The sequence below is a fragment of the Phoca vitulina genome, unplaced genomic scaffold (assembly GCF_004348235.1).
Source record: "Phoca vitulina isolate PV1807 unplaced genomic scaffold, GSC_HSeal_1.0 scaffold41, whole genome shotgun sequence".
NCBI classification, from domain to species: domain Eukaryota; kingdom Metazoa; phylum Chordata; class Mammalia; order Carnivora; family Phocidae; genus Phoca; species Phoca vitulina.
In genome coordinates, this window is record NW_022589744.1 from 4,232,132 (window position 1) to 4,254,566 (window position 22,435).

At 48.3% G+C, this 22,435-nt stretch overlaps 1 protein-coding gene across 3 annotated transcripts in view; it reads right to left on the reverse strand.

The window, feature by feature from the left end:
- Nucleotides 1-22,435, reverse strand: part of CACNG5 (calcium voltage-gated channel auxiliary subunit gamma 5) — a 40,918-nt gene that overhangs the window by 12,791 nt on the left and 5,692 nt on the right. Inside the window, exon 2 of one of the 3 annotated variants that reach the window (XM_032429484.1) lies at nt 906-991. The exons of 1 other annotated variant lie outside the window; for it this stretch is intronic. Coding sequence is in view for 1 of the 2 variants with exons in the window: in XM_032429482.1 (XP_032285373.1) it covers nt 906-1,029 (124 nt within the window). In the remaining variant the exon portion in view is untranslated. Of the gene's footprint in view, nt 1-905; nt 2,927-22,435 lie in introns of those variants that run through there. One more of the 3 variants, XM_032429482.1, reaches the window with a different exon arrangement.

A 22,435-nucleotide genomic window follows, 5' to 3' on the forward strand; every position in this document is an offset into this window, starting at 1 on the left:
CCCCCCCCCCCCCGCCTTGCAGGGCGCACAGATCAGGGCTGAACGGCCAATTTTAACAGTAAGCTTGGCAGAGGGACAAAAAAAGACTCAGATCTGAGAGATCTGGGGAGGTGAGGGGGGAGAGGAGATTGGATCTGAAGCTATACACGCAGGAGGGAAAGGAAGAGGCTGAAGTGGACCCACCAACCACACTGCAGGAGCAGCCCGCGAAGCCTGGGGTGAGCTTGGGCAAAGGGAAAAGTCCCCTTCCAGAGTGCATAACAAATCCGGGGGATGCTACGCAGAGCGAGAAATGGTCCTCTTACCCATTACACAGTTGTATTTGTGCTTCTGTTCTGAAATCGTATTTATGTACAAATAAATATCATGAGCTGAGTACGGAAAAGCCCTTTGTGTATAGTACCTCGTTGGGACCTGACAACAACCCCGTAAGTAGTAGGTTGTATATGCCCCCATTTCATGGATGGGGAAACTGAGGCTCAGACATGTTCCATAGCCTACAGGACGTCACAGGTGGCTGACACCCGTGACCTGTGATTGATTTGAATTTAGGTCTAATTCCCAAGTTTATGCTATGGCTACATCATCTCCCTGCTGAAGGAATAAACAGGTTCAAGAAACTTGGGGTGAAGAGGCACATCCAGAGCAGGTCACTGAGGAATCTAGAAATGCATGGGACACAGTATTTTGGAAGATTGTCTTTGGAAATAGCTTAGTGTTACATAAAGGTTGTCTCCTGACCCTCCTGGGTCTCCTTTGGGGGAGTCGGCCAGCATGTCCTCTCATATTGAGAGGCGAACTCTAACCCAGCATTTCTGATTCCCAAAACCACCTTTCAGGGCAGGAAGACTAACGTTTCCCTCAAAGCACATTTAAGAAAACCAGGGTCCAGAGGAGAGATTTACCTGAGATCGTACGGCCAGTTCTGTGGAGGGACAAGAGTGTGAACTGGAAATCTTCTGAATGCTGATCCAGTGCTTTTTTCTCTGTGCTGTACAGAAAATCGTAAGGCAGAGGAGGAAAATTCATGCACTTGCCCACTCTGAAAGCAACACCACCGTTCACATCTTAGTTCCCAGCCTTTCTCCTGTGTGGCTGTGTGCTTGCACACAGATTCTTCCAGCCAATATCTTCAGTGGGTGGGGCAGGGACAGCGGTCCCCTGAAGACACTCTGGTCGGGAATGAATTCCCAGATCCCACATAATCAGATCTTGGCTTTTCCATGGTTGTTTCTCCTTCTCACGAATCCTCTCCCTCGGCTATAGCATCCAGTTGATTCTTCTCAGGGGGGAGGCAGACCTTTTTTTTTATAAGTTGCTACCACCAGACAAGATGTTTACTCTATAATATCAAGTGAATAAAGCTGGAGGTAAAACCCCATGTTTGCCAGGACCTCAACTATGAAACAAATTCATAGACTAGGAAGAAATAAACCAAAATGTTGATGGTGGATACTCCTGGGTCTTAAGGTTACGTGTATTTGATTTTCTTTATAGTGTTCTGTGCTCGACAAAGCTTCTTAAAAAAAAAACAAACCCATATACCCAGAGGGGAAAACTAAAGATTAGAGTCATCAATTGTCCAATTGCTGCCCTTGTAAACAGAAATGGAAGGGCCCCAGTTAATTTCTGGGCTAGAGATGCCAAAATGCAGTGTCATCCCTTGGAGCTTGGGGCCCAGAAGCACGGCAGCTTTGAGCCTTTTAAGATGATCGCCCTGGGGCCATTACCTCTAAGAATTAGCTTGTTAATTATCAGGAATTAACAGTCGCTAATTATCATCTGTGACTAGCAATTAGGGAGAAATGTCTTGTGGAGATTAAATCACTAATGGCACATTTCTCTGCCCAAGCCAATAATGAAGTGCTTAGGTGCTCAGAGATAGGTGAGCTTACAGGCATGAGTGAGCACCCAGTTGGAGAACTGGGAGTGTGTGTGGCGGGGTGGACAGGGTTCAACTGGGGAGGAGAAAAGAAGTGGAAGGAGAATCCGATGCAGACATCCTGATCTCAGTTTCCCATGAACCCAGAGAAAACCCTGTAGTACTTGATGAAGGGTTTGGGGTTTGGGGGTTCTTGACAGGGCTTCCAAGCCAGTTACAGCAGCTGCTTCTGTAAGCGGGTCTAAGTGACTCGGCGTCAGCTTGGCCAACACCCAGCAGAATGAGCTGGTGACCAGAGGACAGCCCTCAGTGGGCATGTGGCTCTGCCTGCTTCCCCTCGTGCTGCTCCCCAGTACATTCTATGGTGGTTAATAAGTGACCACAGATTCTTTGACACTCCTCCCATTGAGAGGTGGGATCCATACCCCTCTCCTCCCCTTGAGTCAAGGCAGGTTTGTGATGACTTTGACCAACAGTCCATGGACGTGATGCCATGTGACTTCTGAGGCTGGGTCACAGGAGGAGATGTAGTTTCTGCCTGGTTCTCTGGGGAGCCCCTGCAGGGGGAAGCCAGTGCCCAGGCGAGAAGTCCGACTCGCCCGAGATCACCAAGCTTTGGAGCAGGGTTTCTCAACCTTGGCCCTATTGACGTTTTGGGATGGACACATCCTTGTGGTGGGGAGCTGGGATGTGCACGGCAGGATGGTCAGCAGCATCCCTGGCCTCCATCCACCAGATGCTAGTGCACGCACCCTGCTGTGAATAGACACAAATGCCCCTGGGTGGCAAAATCACCCCTGGTGGAGAGCCATTGCCTTGGAGACCACAAGTAGGTGTTCTGGTTGGCAGCCTCAGCTGAGCTCCCAGCCATGGGACTGGGCCACCCTGGACACACCCAGCCTGGTGGAACTTTCTGATCACAGCAGCCCCAGCCAATGGTCTGACTGCATCTGCCGGACAAACTCCAAACAAGAACAGCCCAGCTGAGCACTTCCCAGATTCCTGCCCCACAAAATCAGGAGCAGAATATAGTAGTTGTTTTTTGGTTTGTTTTCTTTTGTTTTTCAGGGGCCTGAACTAACGACCCTGAGACCAAGATCTGAGCTGAGATCAAGAGTTGGACGCTTAACCGACGGAGCCACCCAGGCACCCCTGGTATTGTTGTTTTATACCATTGGGTTCTGAGGTAATTTGTTCTAAGGCAGAAGTTACCAAAATAACTATAATTCACTTAATTAGCATCTCCTTCTCACTGCCTAAGTATGACATAAATCCCAAGTGGCCTGAGGGTCATAGTTTAATCCTAGACTTTACAGCTATGTTGGGGAGTGAATGGCACATGGGCTTTGGGACCAGGCAAATCTGAGCTGGAATGCCAGTTCTCCCATGTCACATCCTGGGCAAGTCACATGACCACTCTGAACCTCAGTATCTTCATCTGTAAAACAGGGAAAGCTTCAGAAGAATTGTTGTGAGGATTTATACAAGTGTAATCAAATAAGGCTGGGCCACCTCAGGCCATCTCTGTACAATGCTGCAGTCAGAAAGTGCCACCACCTGACACCCAAAGAGCAGTGAACAAGGAAGAATTAATAGGGTACATCTGTCCCTGAAAAGGGGCAAAATGTCCCAGACTTTCTCATCTCCATCCAGTTCTCCAATTTCCCTCTTAGCATGGCAACTGCTGCCTGCAGAATTGCCTTCATTTCTATCTCTGCCAAATTCCTACCCTCTCTTACCTCCCTATCATCTAAGGCATTTGGATTGGAGAGATTTTACGTTCTTCACATTCAAGGAGCTAAAGTACTCTGAATGGTCATGTAAAAGGTGTCTTCATGGTGGGCACAGTGGTGTTTCTGTAGACACAGATAATAAATATAACATTAGGGGCGCCTGGGTGGCTCAGTCGTTAGGCGTCTGCCTTCGGCTCAGGTCATGATCCCGGGGTCCTGGGATCGAGCCCCGCATCAGGCTCCCTGCTCCGCAGGAAGCCTGCTTCTCCCTCTCCCACTCCCCGCTTGTGTTCCCTCTCTCGCTGTGTCTCTCTCTGTCAAATAAATAAATAAAATCTTAAAAAAAAAAAAAATAAATAAATATAACATTAGCAAATGTGTATTGAATATTTAAGTGTCAAGTACATTAGAGGCTCAGCATCAGAAGGAAGTGTGTCACCTCAAGACTTGAAACCTCTAGGCATTGAAATAAATGGGTGGACACATAATAACATATAAAAACATATAAAAACCTACAGCTATAATACAGTTGGAAAATATAATGCTGTCTATGTAGCCACAAAATGGTAAACTATAGGGTAATAAACTTAACAAGTTATGTGCTAGTGCTATATAAAGAAACCCTTCAAACTATCAATAAACATAAAAGAAGACTCATAAATAAAATAATATATCATGTTTTTAGGTAGGGAGACAATGTCATAAAAATGTCAACACTCTAAATTAATCAATGAATTCAATGCAATGAGTTCTCTTTAGAAAAATGACATATGAATCTGGGGTTAGAATAATAAAAAGCATTTGAGAGGAGCCTGAAAAATCCTTTTAAGGTTTTTGTTCTTTTTGTTTGTTTGTTTAGAGAAGGAGAGAGGGAGGGAGTGGGGAGAGAGAGAGAAAGAGAGAGAGCGAGAGAGAGAACCTTAAGAGGCTCCATGCCCCCCGTGCAGAGCCTGACACAGGGCTTGATCTCAAAACCCTGAGATCATGACCTGAGCCAAAATCAAGAGTCAGACGCTTAACTGACTGAGCCACACAGGCACCCCTGAAAATTCCTTTTAAATATAAAGATAGATGAGTGGGACCTACCAGATATTTATGCTTACTGTTAGCTACAACAATTAAAACAGATTCATGTTGATGAAAAAATAAAATAAAACAAATCATTAAATGAAATTAAAAAGAGATTTTAGACTTCCATTTCTGGCTATGATGAACTAGCTTGTATTAGACCAACCTTCCTGTGAACATAGCTAGAACAGCTTTATAAAATGAAAAATATCTGTTTGAACACATTGTAGAGGAATCAAAGAAACCAAGATTTTAGAGGTCAAGATCTGAAGATAAAGGAAAGGCATTGACACAAATAAGCCCAACATGTTGCACAACTTTTCCACTTGAAGCATGTGCCAGTTCATACAGAGTGTGGGTCTGAGAGGCTGAGAAAAAGGCTATGAGGCTCTTACAGCAGACTCATGATGCTACAAAGTCAATAATCAGTGTTCAGGCCTCACCAAGAAGGGCAGGTCTGATAAACAGCCCAGTCTTTCAAACAGAGGACCTGGGAAGTCTTACAATGCAGGTGAACAAGAGATCAGCTTCTACAAGACTGAAGCCTATTTCAAATCAGCTCAAATTCATGATTGGACGTAGGCAATCTTCTCTAATCTAACAGACTGCCAAAAACAAAAGTAAATCCTATTTGGGGGAAGATAACACCATTAAGAACTTCTACAATTTTCCATTAAAATGTGTAGCATTCAGTAAAAAATTACAAGACACATCAAGAGGCAAGACTATGACAAAACAAGAGAGACATCAGAAACAGGAATGATGCAAGTCATGACATAACATGATGACACTTTAAAAGTGCTTTAAGAAAGCAATCATCAACCTAGAATTTCATACCCAGCAAAAATATCCTTCAACATCGAAGGCAAAATAAAAAAATAATTTCAGAAAAATGAAAACCGAGGAAATCTGTCATCAGCAAAGTTGCATCAGAATAAATACTGGGGCACCTGGGTGGCTCAGTTGGTTAAGCATCTGACCCTTGGTTTTGGCTTGGGCTGTGATCTCAGGGTCCTGGGACTGAGCCCCATGTCGGGCTGCTCAGTGAGGAGTCTGCTTCCTCTTTCCCTCTCCCTCTGCCCCTCCCCCTGCTCATGCTCTCTCTCTCTCTCCCTCCCTCTCTCAAATAAATAAATATTTAAAAAAATACTCAAGAGATTCTTCAAGCAGAATGATCTGGTACTAAAGCACAGAAATACAGGAAAGAAGAAGAATGAAAAGGGTAATTATGTGGGTAAAGCTAAATAAAATAGTGAGTGTAAAAAGGAAAAATAATACTATCTTGTGGGTTTAAAATATATGTAGAATTACTCTGAAGCTAATGTGCCTTTTTTCTTCTAATTTTAAGATTTTCTCTTCGTTGAACTGAATGATGATGAAAACATGACTCATCAAAACTTGTGGCATAAAGCAAAGTTAGGCTAGAAGGAAAATTACAGCCTTAAGAGCATGTATTAGAAAAAAAGAGAAAAAAGTAAATGATTCAATTATCTATCTCAAGAAGATAGAAAAAAATGCCAAAAAAAAAAAAAAACCCTTAACAAAAATAGAAAAAAAAAAAAAAAAAAAAAGAAAATAATAAAATAACAAACCAAAAAAAAAAAAAAAAAAAGCAAAAAAAAAAAAAAAACCCTCTCCAAATAGGAGGAAGAAAACAATAAGATAGCAGAAATTAATGAAAACAAGCATCTAATAAAAAAATTCCTCTAGTGTAATTGGCAAACCCCCAGCAAGACAGAGATAGAGACAAAGAGAAAGGAAGAATGAATGAATGAATAAATGAATGAATATCCAGGGCTAGCAAGGTTGTGAGCCACAGACACTCTCATATACACTTGGTGAAAGTGAATATGCAGATCTATTTGAGGAAACCCATGAAAACTAAAAATGCAATTATTGCATGACTTACTAATTCTGCCAGGAATGTACTCTACGGATATATTCACAACACTCTACAAAGATGTATATGGAAGGATATCTCCACAGCACTACATGCACAGCAAGCAACTTAAATGACCAATGGGGGAGCTGGTTAAATAAACTGGGATTCAGCCATATAAGAGAATGAATACTCTGTAGCTATTAAGTATGAGAAAGCTCTGTATGTTCAACATGGAGAGCTCTCCAAGATTAATTATTAAGTGTTAAATGCAAAAAATCCAGGAAATCATGTATAGTATGATACTCTTGGGTAAAAAAAAAATCATATATACTATGTAAGTATTTTATATATATCAAAATATTTTTTTATATTTGTAGTTCACATGCCCAATATAAATATTTATTTATATTTTAAATATGTGTATATATTTATATACACATATTTATATAGTATATATGTATATTTCTGTATATCTATCTCTAAATTACATGTATATAGATATAGAAAAAGAGTCCAAAAAAGAGAGAGTGCATGAAATCCCTAAGATAGTAGGTACTATATTCCAAAATTGTGAGCAGAGCACCCTAGAAGACTTAGAGTAGCGGGGTGATGAGGAACTGGATTCGTGACTCTTAAAGTTCTCATCCACACTGATGGTGAAACAGTTAACTGAATTGAAGACAGTGAGAGATTTGTGAAGAATGTTTGAAAGGGTTACAGCAGTGCCCCTTGTTGTTAAACATACCTTATCCCACAGAGGGCAGGAGGATGGGAAATCCCTGCCCCAAACCTCAAGTTTAGTGAGAGGATTCAATGTATGCTGGGAGTCCAGTGACCTGGTGGGTGACTCTGACCTAGAAGATCTAAAACGAGAGAGATGTTGGCTACTTGCTGTGGTGGTAGGAGGGAGGGAGAGTTCACTGCTGCTCTGTTGTTGGTTGCGCTGCCCGAGTTTGTGGGGGCAAGGGATGTAGGAGCATTTCCATAGACCAGTGGGCCAAGCCTGAGAGTGCAGCACTAGCATGGAAGTGACTAGGGTCCCCCCCAAGATGGTTGCTATCCAAGACGGCTGCCAGGAAGGGGGAAGGAGCTTCACAGAGAGAAGCTGGGTGGGGGGGGAAACCACTGGATTCCCAAGAGTTTGAGGAAGGAACCATGAGAGCATGCAAAACCCACATGAAGGGAACTACAAATTAGAAGGCACTGGGGATGGGAGGGTGTTTGTGTGTTTCTGAAGGACCCAAGGAAAGGACAGTGGTAAAAAGACCCAGCCTTGAACACTCCCAAATCCAGAGAGTCTATGCCATGTCATGACTATACCCGTCAGGTAAGAATTCTACCTCTCCTGCCTCCTCTTCCTGTCCCCCCTCCACGCCTGCAGCATGAGGGAGGGGTGCAGTAAAGAAGAAAAGAGGCCAGCTGTACCCCTCTGCAGGGCTTTGAAAGGCTTCCCACCACAACACAGCTGAGCTGAGGGTGGACAATTGCCGTCATTTTGCCTAAAGTTGGAAGGTTTGGCTGTCATTTGGGACTGGACAGTCGAGTTCCTGGCTGGGGAACTTTGCACTCCTGAGAGACCAGAAGAGCCATGCAGGTTGCCTCAGCGTTCATCTGGAGCCAAGAGAAGAATCAGTCCCCCTAAATCAATGTAAAAAAAGGGGAGGAGGGCTGCCTTGTGATTACATCCCACAGGTATGTGTGCAGGCGCTTTAGGTTAAAAACCAGCAACTCCCACTTAAGGCAATGTTTTGAGGAAGAGGAGAACGAGATCAGTGCCCTTTCCTCTCCCTCGTTGTGGGCAGGTCCCCCCATGTTGATTCACCACCTGATGGGGCAGAAATGAGAACATGACAATGGCCTCCCTGTGTGAGTCGTATGGAGGCTGAGGTCCCATCTTCGGTGCAGCCTGAAGAGAAGAGGAGCCAGACTGAGCAGTCGGGAGGGGATGCCGTGCCTGCACCAGCAAGGGGTCCAGCAGAGGTGCAGGGGGCACACGGCTGGGCTGTGACTCTCCTGTAAGGCAGGGTGTCGCCACTCCCTCTTGGTGGCTCCCCACCTCTGCCCATGTGCTGAGCCCCCCTGCCCCCCACAGGGACTTGGGTGGGACAAGAGCTCCATTTCCTCTATCTCCTTTTTCTAGCCATCCATCCCTTCTGTGGCTCAATGAATCAAAGTTTCAGATTCAGTTCCTGGCTGGAGAGATACCCGCTTTGGTGGACTGTCTGAGGATTTCACTGAATGATTCCCATAAAGACCTACTCGGATGGCTTCCTCACCTGTAGAATGGGATTATAGCAATGTTTCCTCACAGGGGGGCTTGGGGGACTAGTGAATTGATACATATTAAGGAGCTCAGAATGGAAGCTCTCAATAAAGGGAGGGGTGTGTAGGGCACTCATCACCGTGGCTGATTTAAGAGCTTTGCAGGTAATGGAGAGTTATTTTTAGTCCACATGCCCATATTACGAATGCATGCCAGGCGCAAACATGCACTGAAGACCATGGAATGTGAGCATCAGAACAGGACAAACAATGACCACGATGATGAAGAGGGTGATGGCGGTTTGCCACTTGGGGGGCCCATTTATCTACTGAGCATCCATAATCTCGTCCTGAGATCTACCTTGCCAAGTCGCATTATTATTCTTTCTTTACCTAGAGGAACCCGAGGTTGAAGACACAGTGGTCACTCAGCTCATTAAGTGACAGAGATTAGATTTATTTATTTATTTATTTAATTTTTTTTTTTTTTAAGATTTTATTTATTTATTTGACAGAGAGAGACATAGCGAGAGAGGGAACACAAGCAAGGGGAATCGGAGAGGGAGAAGCAGGCTTCCCGCTGAGCAGGGAGCCTGATGCGGGGCTTGATCCCAGGACCCTGGGATCATGACCTGAGCCGAAGGCAGACGCTTAACGACTGAGCCACCCAGGCGCCCCGACAGAGATTAGATTTAAACTTAGGGGTGTCCGGCCCCCAAACCCAGGCTCTGGGCATTTCTCCCCCATGCAGTGATGGAGACCAGTCCTCTTTGCCATTTAACCCACGAATGTAAAGAATTCTACTCTCTTCAACAACACAGAGGTGGGTTCTTGTAAATATGTGGGCACCTTGGAGCTCCCAGCCCTGCCAGTCCCCACGAGCCATAGGCACACCCTCCCCTCCGCCCCGCCCAGCCACACCCTCACCGTGTGGCACATCAGGGACCCCGCCAGCAGAAGTCCTGGCCAGCCCTCCCGCCAGCCCCACGTGAAAGGAGCCGCTCCCCTAACTTCCACCCCAACAGACATGGATTCTTATTTTGCAGGAAACCCAAATCCCCTTTAGAAAAGACAGGGTTGCATACTTCCTTCTTTTATTTTTTTAAAGGTTTTATTTATTTATTTGTCAGAGAGAGAGAGAGAGCACAAGCCAGGGGCGCAGCAGAGGCAGAGGGAGAAGCAGGCTCCCCGCAGAGCACGGAGCCCGACACGGGGCTCGATCCCAGGACCCTGGGATCATGACCTGAGCCGAAGGCAGACGTTTAACCAACTGAGCCACCCAGGCGTCCCTCCTTCTTCTTTTAGATTCCACTTAAATAGAGCAGTGACAAGAGCTGCAAACTACATCATTCAGTGGCACAAAGTCTTTTTTTTTTTTTTTTTTTAAAGATTTTATTTATTTATTTGACAGAGAGAGAAACAGCGAGAGAGGGAACACAAGCAGGGGGAGTGGCAGAGGGAGAAGCAGGCTCCCCGCGGAGCAGGGAGCCCGACGCGGGGCTCGATCCCAGGACCCTGGGATCATGACCTGAGCCGAAGGCAGACGCTTAACGACTGAGCCACCCAGGCGCCCCTCAGTGGCACAAAGTCTTAATTGTTGACAGAAGCCCACTCGTGTGGCCACCTCCTCCCACTCACGGCCGGCAGCGCGGGCCGAGCTGTACCATCACTGCCCCCACAGCTATTGGGCGCAGTACAAGCCAGCCAGAGCAACTCCGTGCCCCGTGTCTTAATATGTGTAGACAGGAAAAATGTTCAGGCCTGATCTAATTTTGGGGACGCTGGCCATCTATCAGATCCAGTCTGCAAGAGCTTGCAGAGGGAGCTGGGCCCGGAGTTTTCTCCTGTCCTCAGCTTCCCTGATTTGGGGTCTGCTTGCTTCTCTCACCTGTGCACGCTTCTGCTCCCCGATTCCTGCAGGCTGACCCAGACACAGCTCTAAGCAATTTACACGGATTAATTCACTTCATCCTTGCAACAACCCCTTGGGGTAGGCACAGTTATTAAAATAAGGATAAGGGCGCCTGGGTGGCTCAGATGGTTAAGCGTCTGCCTTTGGCTCAGGTCATGATTCCAGGGTCCTGGGATTGAGCCCCACGTTGGGCTCCTGGCTCAGTGGGGAGCCTGCTTCTCCCTCTCCCTCTCTCTCTGCCTCCCCCACTGCTCATGCTCTCTCTATCTCTGTGTCTCAAATGAATAAATAAAATCTTTAAAAATAAAAAAAATAAAAATAAAATAAAATAAGGATAATACTAGTAGAAACATCTTCATAGGGTAATGAGGATTAAATGAGCTAGTTTAAATGCACCTAGTTTAAAATAAGAACAGTAGCCTGGCGCATAGTAAGTGCACACAGCTCATCTTAACCCTGGTCATTATCCCCACTTTATAGGTGGGGGGTTGGTGGTTAAGCCATTTGGGGGGTTTGGTGAAGTATGCAACCCTGTCTTTTCTAAAGAAGATTTGGGTTTCCATTTGGGTCGGGGTCACCCAGCCAGAAAGCAGGGGAGCTGGGACTTGAACCGAGGTACCTGGCCTTACCCTCTGCTATGCTGGACTGCCTCTTGTTCATCCCTCAGACAGGTTCTCGTAGGGGTGCCCTGCTTAGGTTTCCAGAGTGCTTAGCTCACCACCTTGGAAACTCGCTTCCAAAAAGTGGAGACTCCTGACTGTCAAGTGCAAACTTTGTTCTGATTTTTTTCTCAACACGATCAGCCTCTTGCCGAAGATAAAAGGGCTGAAGGTTTCAAGTCCTTTGGTCCTTGGTCTTTGCATCACTCAGGTGGATGGACAAGCCAGACATTTTCCTTATAAAAAGTAGTGATATAAATAGTGATCACGGAGGAGGAGGAGGAAGAGAGGAGGAAAGCAGAAAAAAGCAACTGAGTGTTTCCTGCTGGACACTCAGAGCTATTCTTGGCCACGGCCAGCCCCCCTCCATGCTTAGCATGTTTAGGTTTCAGGAGAGATATTTCTTCTGCTGCTGATTCTTTCTTCTGGGAGAAGGCAGAAAGGAGGGGTGGGGGCAGCCTGGGGAGGAAAACAAGTCTGGCTTTGGAGAAGCTGCCTGGACCGCCCTGGGGCCCAGAGGCGAGCTGGGAGGCTGGCAAAGGGCAGGCCTCCCCCCGAGGGGCACGCTGCTGCTTGAGGACTCTTGCAAGATAACCCATGTGGCCTGGCCAGGTTACAAAGCACCCCGTGCACGCTCTGCCCTAAATACCTCCCGCCAAGCACCGCTTCCCAGCCTCTGGCATATTTTACCGTAACTCAAGATTCTAATGGCATGTGGCCCGCACAGTCGTGCCTCCCCTCGCTCCACCACCCTATCCCCTGCTCCTGTCCACGCGGCCCAGCCCTGGCCCACTGAGTGCCAAGCCCTAGGTCAGACAGAGAGCCAGCCAGGTTGCTGTGGGCCCAGGAACGACAGCCCCAAGCCCGGATTTCCAGCACTCCTGAACGTTAGTGCAGAAAGGAAGATGACGTGTCAGCCACCTCAGGCTGATAGTCTGGAACAAGATGGGCAAGGAGAGAAGCATAAAAGGGGATGACGCGTTTCTCTGAGCAGTTTGTTCTCAGCGTGTTGCTTTCTGCTCCCCGCCCCCGTGACCTGAGATGAAATGACGTCTAGGCCAACCTGAGGTCCCCTGATGGCCTGGTTGGGAGCATGGCCCTCCCTGTGAGTCAGGAGGCCCATGGCTGTGTGGGGTGTGGAATGGAAGTCCATGGGCTCCCTCAGTCCCAGGAGGGGGGCCAGTGGTTCCTGGAGGGTCCCTGGAGGTCTAGTGCCCCAGCAGATGCCTCACGACCTTCAAGAGATGAAGTCAGAGTGCTTACAGAGTTTTTAGACAGATTTTCTTATTTCCTGACTGCATGACAAAGTAAAAGCCTGGGGAGGGAATAGAGGGCCAAGAAGGGGTGGGGGGATGTCACCTTTCACCGGGCCTGCGATGGTCGGCGACAAGGTGGGGCAGGCAAGTGCTGCCCTCCCTTCCTCTCAGTCAGTGACATACCTCATAGGCCCGGGAGCCATCAGGCGTGGAGGAGCCCTGGTCTGGAAAAAGAGGTGCAAGGCAGGATGAGCATGAACCTCAGCCTTGTTCTGGCTGCTCGGTTCATACTGCCAGTGGCCCATTTGGTCAAGGCCAGCCCAGAAGCGCAGTGGGGGCCGTGGGGCCTCAGGCAACTCACTGAGCCTCTCCGAGTGTCATCAATAATACAGGGATGATCGTTTCTTTACAGAGCGGCTGCGAGGATTCCGTGACATAAAGTAGGTCGTGGGCTCTCTGCCGGTGTCCATCTTCATTCCTTGATCCAGAAAGGAAGCAAGACTGGCCACCAAGGAGGCTGATCCCAGTGGGAAAAATACTCAGGGTAACAAGATGGCGCCAGTGGGGTGGGAGCAATGGGTGAGGAAGCTTGTGTGCATCTCCCTTGAAAACTAGCCTTGATAACTGTCTCCAGTGAATAAGGCAGAGATTGCGGTTAGGATTCTGCGGGCTGGGAGGCGCAGAAACCTTCAGGGACTGCTTCTGAGGAAAGGGCCTGCTCTCTAAGAAGCCAGGTCAGGAACTGAGACGAGAAAAGAGAATGTCATCTCCAGGGCCTCTCTCAGAATCCCACGGCCAGACAGGATCGGACAGGACACAACCTCAAACACTTATACCAGTCGCCCTCAATCCCTGCTGCCTGTTAGTGTCACTTGAGGAGTTTAAAAGAAATCCCCATGCCGGGTTGTTCCCAAGACCAATTATATCTGGCTCTCTGCTTGGGTGGGGGTGGGGTAAGGCATTAAGATTAAAAAAATTCCAGATGATTCCAAGGTGCGGCCAAGGTTGAGAGCCACGAGCCAACATGGGGACGCTCACAAGCCTGGAGATGTACGACCCCATGGTTTGTCTTCAGTTCAGTTTGGACTAAAGCAGAGCTATTCAATATGGCAGCCACCGGCCATGTAGCTCTAGAATGCTTTGACGTGTGGCCAGTCCAAATTGAGACGCGCGGTAAGCACAAAACACACACGAGGTTTCTAAGACTTACTACAGAGAAAGAATGTAAAAAAATCTCATTGGTGGTTTTTAGAACATCGATTACATGTTGAAATGGCATATTGAGCTACATACAATATATTCATTTTACTATATCTTTATACTCTTTTAATGCAGGTGTAGAAAAGTTTAAATGACATCACATGGCTCGTGTTCTATTTCTGTTGGACAGTGCTGGCCTGGAGACTAACCAATTCAAAAATGTGTTTTCTCTAGTTCTTCTGCTTGTAATCTTGTTTCATCTGTTTTTTGACAATAACTTTCTTTAAAAGTTTGCCTCAGGATTCCATTTATGTAAGATTCCTGACATGACAAAAATGAAGAAATGGAAGAACAGAGTAGTGGTTGCTGGGATCGGAGACCAGAGTGAGGAGGGGTGGGGGGCGGTGATGGGGGGAGGTCAGTGTCAACAGGAGGGGTCCCCATGGTGTGGAAATGTGCTGCATCTCGACTGCATTCAAGTCAAAACTCTGGTTGTGCTGCTTTGTGATGTAATGTTATAGACGTTACCACTGGGGGAAACTGGGTAAAGGGTACATGGGATCTCTCTGTGTGATTTCTTACAATTGCCTGTGAATCTATAATGATCTCAAAAGAAAAAGCTCAATTAGAAACAACAACTTCACCTCTGAAAGAGTAACACTCACACTCTGCTGGTGACTGAGTAAAGTGGGGTTTCCCTTTTGGAAAGTCACTTGGCAACATGCATCCAGCCTTATGTATGTTCGTTACTCTTGGTCCCAAAAATTCAGCTCCTGGGAATTGCTGATACGGAAATAGATATAAGTACGAAAATACACAAAGGTGTTTATTCACTGTTGCTTGTAGTAGCAAAATGCTCGGAACCACCAAAATGCCTTTCTGAAAGGGAAGGGTTATATGAACTAGGGCTTTATCCACTCAATGGACAATTCCTGGACAGTTCCTGTCCTCAGTGACAATGTTGTCATTGAAGGAAATGCTGGTAAGACAGTGTTAAATGAAAAAAAAGTGGGATGCAAAATATCAATAATTTGTTTGCTAATTTGTAAATCAAGAATCTGGGATGACGAATAGAAAAATATTAAGAGTGCAGCTCTGATAGTAAGAGGATGGATACATTTGTTTATTCTTCCTACTTTACTATTTATTTTCCCCAATTTTGTTTAATAAATATGCAGCACGTTTTTAAAGTGACATAATGATCTTTTTTTTCCCTTTTTTTAATTAGTTGTCTTCCTGAAACTAAGGGACAATGCCAGACTGGGTAAGAAGGCAGGTGGCTGACTTGCCCCCTGCTGGCTGATTGTGGTGGTGCAGCCTGGAGCTCTGGGGTGCCCTTTTCATTCCCTTTCGTTCCTGGCATGGTACCAGAGATCTCGAACACCCTCACCCAGAAATATGGAGTGGGGGAGAGGAGGGAAGACTGCCTCTCTCTACTTTTCTGAATTTCCCAACGTGCTATCGAAGAAGCACAGATTTTCTCCACTTGGGGCGCATGCGTGTATACGTATATATGAACTTTAAGTTAAAAATTAACAAAAGATGACCTATATATAAAGAAAAACACATATTTTAAACCAGAGAAGCATCATGGCAGGGGGCGGCTGACAGCGAATTCCCTCCCTTCTCCCTGGAATGGCCTTCTCTGCTTCTTCCCGGGGCATAAGCCAGCCTGCCCCAGGCTCTTGCAATGTTCTATTTTTATTTTCATTATTTAACTGTGTCCCATATACACCACTAAGTGGAGTGCTCAGTTCCATAGCTGAATGGACAGCTGACCTCCGTCTGCAATGCCCAAGTCACGTGGAACTCTGCAAGCCGTTAATGGGGTCCTCAGGCCCCCTCCCCTTGTCAATTTCAGTCCATGGCTGAGAGCGCACGAATGGGGCTACCACGGAGAAGGAGGGGGGCATACAAGGAGGGAATGAAGCAAGCAGCCCACACCAGCAAGGGAGTACTGGGGAGTCGCGCAGACCTGTGGATGGTGTTCGCTTGCAGCCTGCTCTCAGGAGCTGAGCAGCTCACGGGGCTGGAGGCAGGATGACTACTGACTTGCTTTCTCACCTCCACTGGCTTGTTGATGATCGACTGAGCTCAGCTCCTGGCCAGACCAGCAGGGAGCTATCCTGGGACCTACCTCCTGGAGGAAGAAGGGGTTTTAATTCCTCTACCTCATCTTTCTCGGTTATTGAATTCTACACCTTCATAGTATTCTAAACCTTGTCATCTGACTCTCTGATCCCACAAAGGTTATACACTCAGGGACCTGGGGTCAGTCATCAGGCAAACAGGGAGAAACCACACGGCACAGAAGGGTTTGTTGATCTACTGCATTGACCTTGACCCTCGGCATCAATGATGTATTATGAAATACTTTCATACGGGTTTGTGACCTCCCTGGATCCTCTTATCAAGTCTAGGAACATGGAGTTATGAACGGCATGATTCATTCTGCAGGCAAGAAGACCAAGGTTGAGAGAGGTGTCCTGCCCAGGGAGGATGTGAAGTTGCATCCTCTGGGGTACAGTCCTCTGCCTGTGTTCACCCCATTCTCCCCACAAAGGGGCAGGGTGCTTTCCCAGGTAGACCCCAGGAAGTGCAACCTCCAGGACTCTGGCATCAGGCCCCCCTCCCCGCCCCCGAGCTGACCCGTGCTGGATCTGCCCCTCCCCGGGGTAGTAACCAGACACAGCGGGCTGTTTCTGCCTCCCTCCCTTGGTTGACTTCTCTCCCCTCCACAGCCCCTCCTGCCCGGTGTGGTGACTCCGGGGCCCCTCACATGATGAGTATTCCTCATCCTTCCCACAACAACACATTCATCAGGAGGGAGACAGATGTTCCGATCCAGAGGGAAGGAGGAGGGAGTGGAAGAAATCAATAGTGCAGAATGATGTCTCTATATTGTGCCTCCCATTTTTTATTTCCCTCCACAGAAGCACAACGGAAAACAAATGTTGGCTGTGGTTTTGATATGAATTGATCTTGAAGCCAGGTGAACCCAGCCGTGCTCCCTTAATGGCCAGCCGTCGCCTGCTGGCACTTCGGTTGACAACCCATTCTCAATCAATGCACAAGGGCCACCTACTTATCTGATTTGGATGTCCTGGCTCTTCTCTGCTCCCAGCACTGGGGACTGTCAGCAGGGTCTGAAATTGGTCACCAGCTGGGTGGGGTGGTGAGAGAGAAGGCTAAAGGAGGGAAGCAGGGCCTCTGCCATAGCCCCAAACCCATCTCTCTTGCAGAGAAAAATTCCTACCTGCCTTGGGCTCAAATACCTTCAAAGCTGAGCTGAAATCCAACTATGCAAATAGCATTTTCAGCCAGTAATCCTTTAGTCTGAATTTGCAGAGCCTTGTTCTTAATGGAGGCAGTCACAGCACCTATCTTAGGGACAGAGCGAGGAGTGCATGAAGTGACTCACACCCAGGGCCCAGCCCACACCTGGCACTGTCATCAGCCAAGCTCTGGCCGTGAGCCTCCAGCCCCCCAACTTGTGTGGCATACTGTGCGCTCTCATCTGGACATTTCGGTTAACCTCTTAGGCCCTCCATCTTCTTAACTAGGAAGGTAAGATAATACGTCCTCACACAAGTGCTAAGGGGATGAAATACAGTAGGGTATGTGGGGCTGGGCATAGCTCCTAGTACTTGGCAGCTGCTCCCCCCTCAAGCTTCTGGAAGTTTCCTATGGGAGTGGGATGAGGGAAAGGCATGGGGGGGCTGCCTGGAAATCTGGAGCAACGTCCCACAGAAGTTTCCAGAAAGGGGCAGCTCATGACGGCTGAGTGAGGGCCCCCACCTTGGGGCCCTTTTCATTGTGTCCTCAGGGGGCAATCAACACCCCCCAGAGCAAAGGAAGCATGAGATGTGGAAGGACCTACCCACTGCAAGTTCATACCTGGGGCTGTATCCCAAGAAGTTACAAAAGTCAAGCGTCCTTCATTCAAATTTGCTCTGGGTTCAAATCCCTGCTACATCACTTAGCAGCTCTGTGACCTTGGGCAGGTGGCCTCACCGCTCTGTGCCTCTGCTTCTGCATCTATATAGGGAGGATGAAAACAGAACCCCCTTCGTGCAGCTGCATGAGGACTGAGTCACGTGTGGTCACTCAGCCAGCATCGTGCCCGGCACACAGGAGCCCCTCCGTTCGGGTTTGCTCGGGTGGTAATTACATCGCGGTTCTCCCGACATGCACCATTCCCGTGGCTAGGGCGGGGTGCAGGGCTCCCTGGGCCGACGTCTGCGTCGGAAGGTGCGTAGGGATTCCGGCTGCAAATGCTCTGGACTGTTGAAGTCCAAAAGGGCTCTGGCCACCCCACCCATCCCTTCTACAGCTGACCAGGGCTCTCCTGGGAACTAGGGCCTCAGGAGCATAGCGTTTGTGAACTCTTGATCTCGATCGGGCGGCATTCCAGCTATTTCTCTACGCAACGATCTCAGAACTCAGTCCTCGTGATGACTCTGGGAGTGCCACGCGGACGTTGCGCATTCATGTGGGAACTGAGGCTCAGAGATGACACCCCACTGGCCTGAGGTCACCCAGACCCTGAGACGTAGGTGTGGGCTCTGCGCCTGGCTTCTGAGACCACAGAGCCCCAGTGACTCCGCAGTACCAAACAGGAGTCGTATTCCGGAGGGTCAGGCTGCGGGGCCCAGGTTATCAGGGTTAAGATCGAGGAGTAAGGTCCAGATGACTGCTATGGGGCAGGGGCAAGGCCAGAGGTGGTCTCACAGTAGGGCTGGAGTTGAAGGTGGGTGTGGAGAGTGATCAGACTATCCTGATGCCGAGTGAAAAAAAAAAAAAAAAAGCATTTTCTATGCACAGAGCGAATCCTGCCTACCTTCTCCAGAAGACAACATCCTCTCCAGGAAATAGTGTAGGCCCTCCTGACCATATCACTCACATCCCACCCCCTGCGCTCCATCACAGGGATGCCTCGTGCCCTGGAAGGGTGGTCTTGGTGCTATGCATCTGCCAGCCCCCGAGCTCCTTTGGAAGAGCAAGGAGAGGCTGACCAAGGTATCTTGGGTCTCCAGGATGAAGAGGTGCAAGCCAAGGTCACCCGCCAGGGAACAGTCACCTATTTTGAGCCCAAGTGAGATTTATGCAAGGAGTCGCCTGCCTCTGAAGGCAATGGCTGGGGGTGGGTGGTGTCTGCATGTATTATCCCGTGGGGGTAGGCTCTGCTTCCTGCATGCCAATGCTTCCTTCTCTTGGCTGGCAGCACCGTGCTCCCAGCACCGTGCTCCCAGCACCGTACTCAGGGGGACCTCTATCTGGAGGGCAAGCTGTGCTAGGCGGGGGAATGCCAGCTGCAGAGGCCGGAGCCAGGAACAGAGTGAAATTCCTATGGACCTTAAACCTAGGACCCCGGCCTCATATGAGCACTGGAAGAGAAGAGGTTGACCGTCAAGAGTGCAGAGTACCTGAGCTCAAGCTCTGGCTCGGCCAGCAAACAGCTGTGTGGCCTTGGACAACTTAACTGTTCTGAGCTCCCACATGCTTATAAAATATGGGTAACCATACTTAAAAAAGATTTTCAGGAAAATGACAAGTTTCAGTGAGGATGTGGGGGAACTGGAACCCTCATACACTTGTTGGTGGAAACATAAAATGGTGAGGGGCACCTGGGTGGCTCAGTTGGTTAAGCGTCCCACTCTTGATTTTGGCTGAGGTCATGATCTCAGGGTCATGAGATGGAGCCCCACACTGGGCTCTGCGCTGGGTGTGGAGTCTGCTTAAGATTCTCTCCCTCTCCTTCTGCACCTCCCCCTGGCCACATGCATGCTCCCTCTCTTAAACAAACAAAAAAAGAAAAGAAAAAAGAAAAAAGGAAAAGAAACATAAAATGGTGCAATCACGTGGAAAAGAGTTTGGTGGGGCCTCAAAAAGTTGAACATAGACTTACCATCCGGCCCAGCAATTACACTCCTAGGGATATACGTAAAAGGGTTGAAAACAGGTGTTCAAACAAATATTTGTACATGAATATTCAGAGCAGCATTATTCATAAGAGCCAAAGGGTAGACAAATGCCCATCAGTGAATGAAAGGATGCACAAAATGTAGTATATCCACACAATGGAATATTATTCAGTCATAAAAAGGAATGAAGCATTGATAGCATGGATGAACCTGGGAAACATGGTAGTAAGTGAAAGAAGCCAGACACAAAAGGCCACATGTTGTATGATTCCATTTATATGAAATGTCCAAAATAGGTAAATGCATGGGGACAGAAAGCAGATGAGTGGTTGCCGGGGACTTGGCAGAGGCAGGAACGGGGAGTGACTGTTTAGTGGGTGGGTTTCCCTTGAAGGTGACGGAACTGTTCTGGAATTAGAAGGTGGTGATGGTTACACAATGCTTGAATATGCTAAGGGCCACCAAATTGTACATTTGAAGATGGTTAAAAGGGTAGATTTTATGTTATGTGTATTTTACCACAATCAAACCCCCTAAAGATTGAATCTATTTATATCAAAGCCCACGATTCATCAGAATTGAAGGAGGGCATACTGAAACGTGTCCATCCAAGCAATTTTTTTGGGGGGTGTAGGGGGATTGCCAAGTGGTTAGAGGAGGACTAGACACAAAACACTGGGCACGGAGCTGGCATGAGGTAACGGCTCAGGAAACCCCAGCCTCCCTCCCAGTTTTCCCTCCCATGTCAGAGAACTCCGCCTCTGTGGGCCACACCTTTCACACACCACATGGCCCTGCACCTGAGGGGCAGGTGGGACATGTTTTTGTTTGTTTTTTTAAGATTTTATTTATTGAGAGAGAGGGAGAGCGAGAGCGTGAGCGAGAGCAAGAGAGAGAGAGGGCACAAGCCAGGGTAGGAGGAAAGGTAGAGGGAGAAGGAGACTCCCTGTTGAGCAGGGAGCCCGATGTAGGGCTCGATCCCAGGACCCCGAGATCATGACCTGAGCCGAAGGCAGACACCCAACCCACTGGGCCACCTGACATGTTTTTAAGATCTTGTTGCTGCCCATCAAGAACCAGGAGCTCCACTGGCTCCAGGAGCAGGCAGAGACCTCATGCCCTGGAGTCTAGGGACAGAAGTAGCTGACCTCTGGGAGGTATCATGATTGCAACTGGTGAACACGAGCTTCGTGGGCGAAGGCAGATCTGTAAAGTGCAAAGGAAACACTGGGGACTGATTTCTGTAACCAGCGAGAGCAAATGTCATTATTAAGCAAGCAGGTGGCAGGCACCCTGGGCAAGCCCCTGGCCTCGTGGGGAGGGAGGAGAAGAACGGATGCTGGCAGTGCTGGGGGCAAGCTGGCTGATGGAGGTGTGCTGGGGATGCTACAGAAGCACAAACAAGGGCCCCTAAGGAACATCTGGGAAGGCTTCCTGGAAGAGGTGCCATCTAAGCTGAGTCCTTTGTTCCTGTCTGGTGAGGAGTTTATGCTTTAAATGAAGGAAGGAGAAGAGAATTCTGGAAGAGTCAGACCCTGTGCCTGGCGACTTGGTTACATTTTCCTTTTTACAAATTCCAAGGGTCTCAAAAAGGCCATTGGGCTCCCTGAGTTTAAATCCTGGCTCTACCACTTACGATCCGGCTGACTTTGGGCAAGTTAACTGACCTCTCTGTGCCTTAGTTTCTTCACCTATAAAATATGGTTAATGATAATGACCTCAAAGAGTTGCCTGACAGTTAGATAAGCTGGGGAGACCCAGAGTAGGGGATATGTATGGGAGCAATCGTCATTATACCCACTGCCTTTGCACTTGACCATGGCTTTGGGGTCAGGGTCACTGACAAGGTGCCTATAAGGATCCATTGGCCTCAGAATTCAGTAGAACCTCTTTCGGACATCATGGAGAGGGGGACAGGGTCCGTGTCCACGGAGCCAGGAAGACAAAGCGAGCAGCCCCCACATATCCAGCATATTTTGTTGTTTGATGTATGATGTCTGTTGTCTCCCTTTTGATTTGATCATCACACCAACCCTGGGTGTAACTCCTCTCCCCTGCACTTTACAACTCAGGAAACTCAAGCTCAAAGAGACAAGAACTTGCCCAAGGTCACACAGAGCGGTGGAGCTCCATCCACCCACTGCCCAGTATGCTCCTGATTGGGAGCCTAGCTTTCCGTCCCCATGCCAATGCTTACCAGCCAGGCCTGATTCCTGGTCTGCAAAACGGCCATGACAGAAGGTGTATCTCGTAAGGACTGGACAGCAGGAAGCTTACACAAGACTTCGCACATAATAAGCCCCCAGGAGATGCTAGTTTCTATTACTCTGTCATCCCTGCTGTCTCCTCTTAATGGGAGAACTCCCCAGGGACCCATGCTCCCAAGGGACGGACAGCACAGATCTGCTGAGGCTCATCATCTCAGGTCCCCAGAGTGTGTGGATGTCCCCCTCCCCGACCCGGGCTCTCCTGCTCGAGCCAGGGTCTTCTTTCCTGCCCAGGCACGCCCCCCATGCCGAGCTGCTGCTGCAGCTGCCACATTTTGCTCAAGAATCCCCACTGGGAGGGCACCTGGAATACTGGCTTATTCCAGGGGTTCTTGCCTCCCTCACCCAAGGCCAGCTGGCTTCTTTCCAGGCTTCCAGGCAAGATCAGCC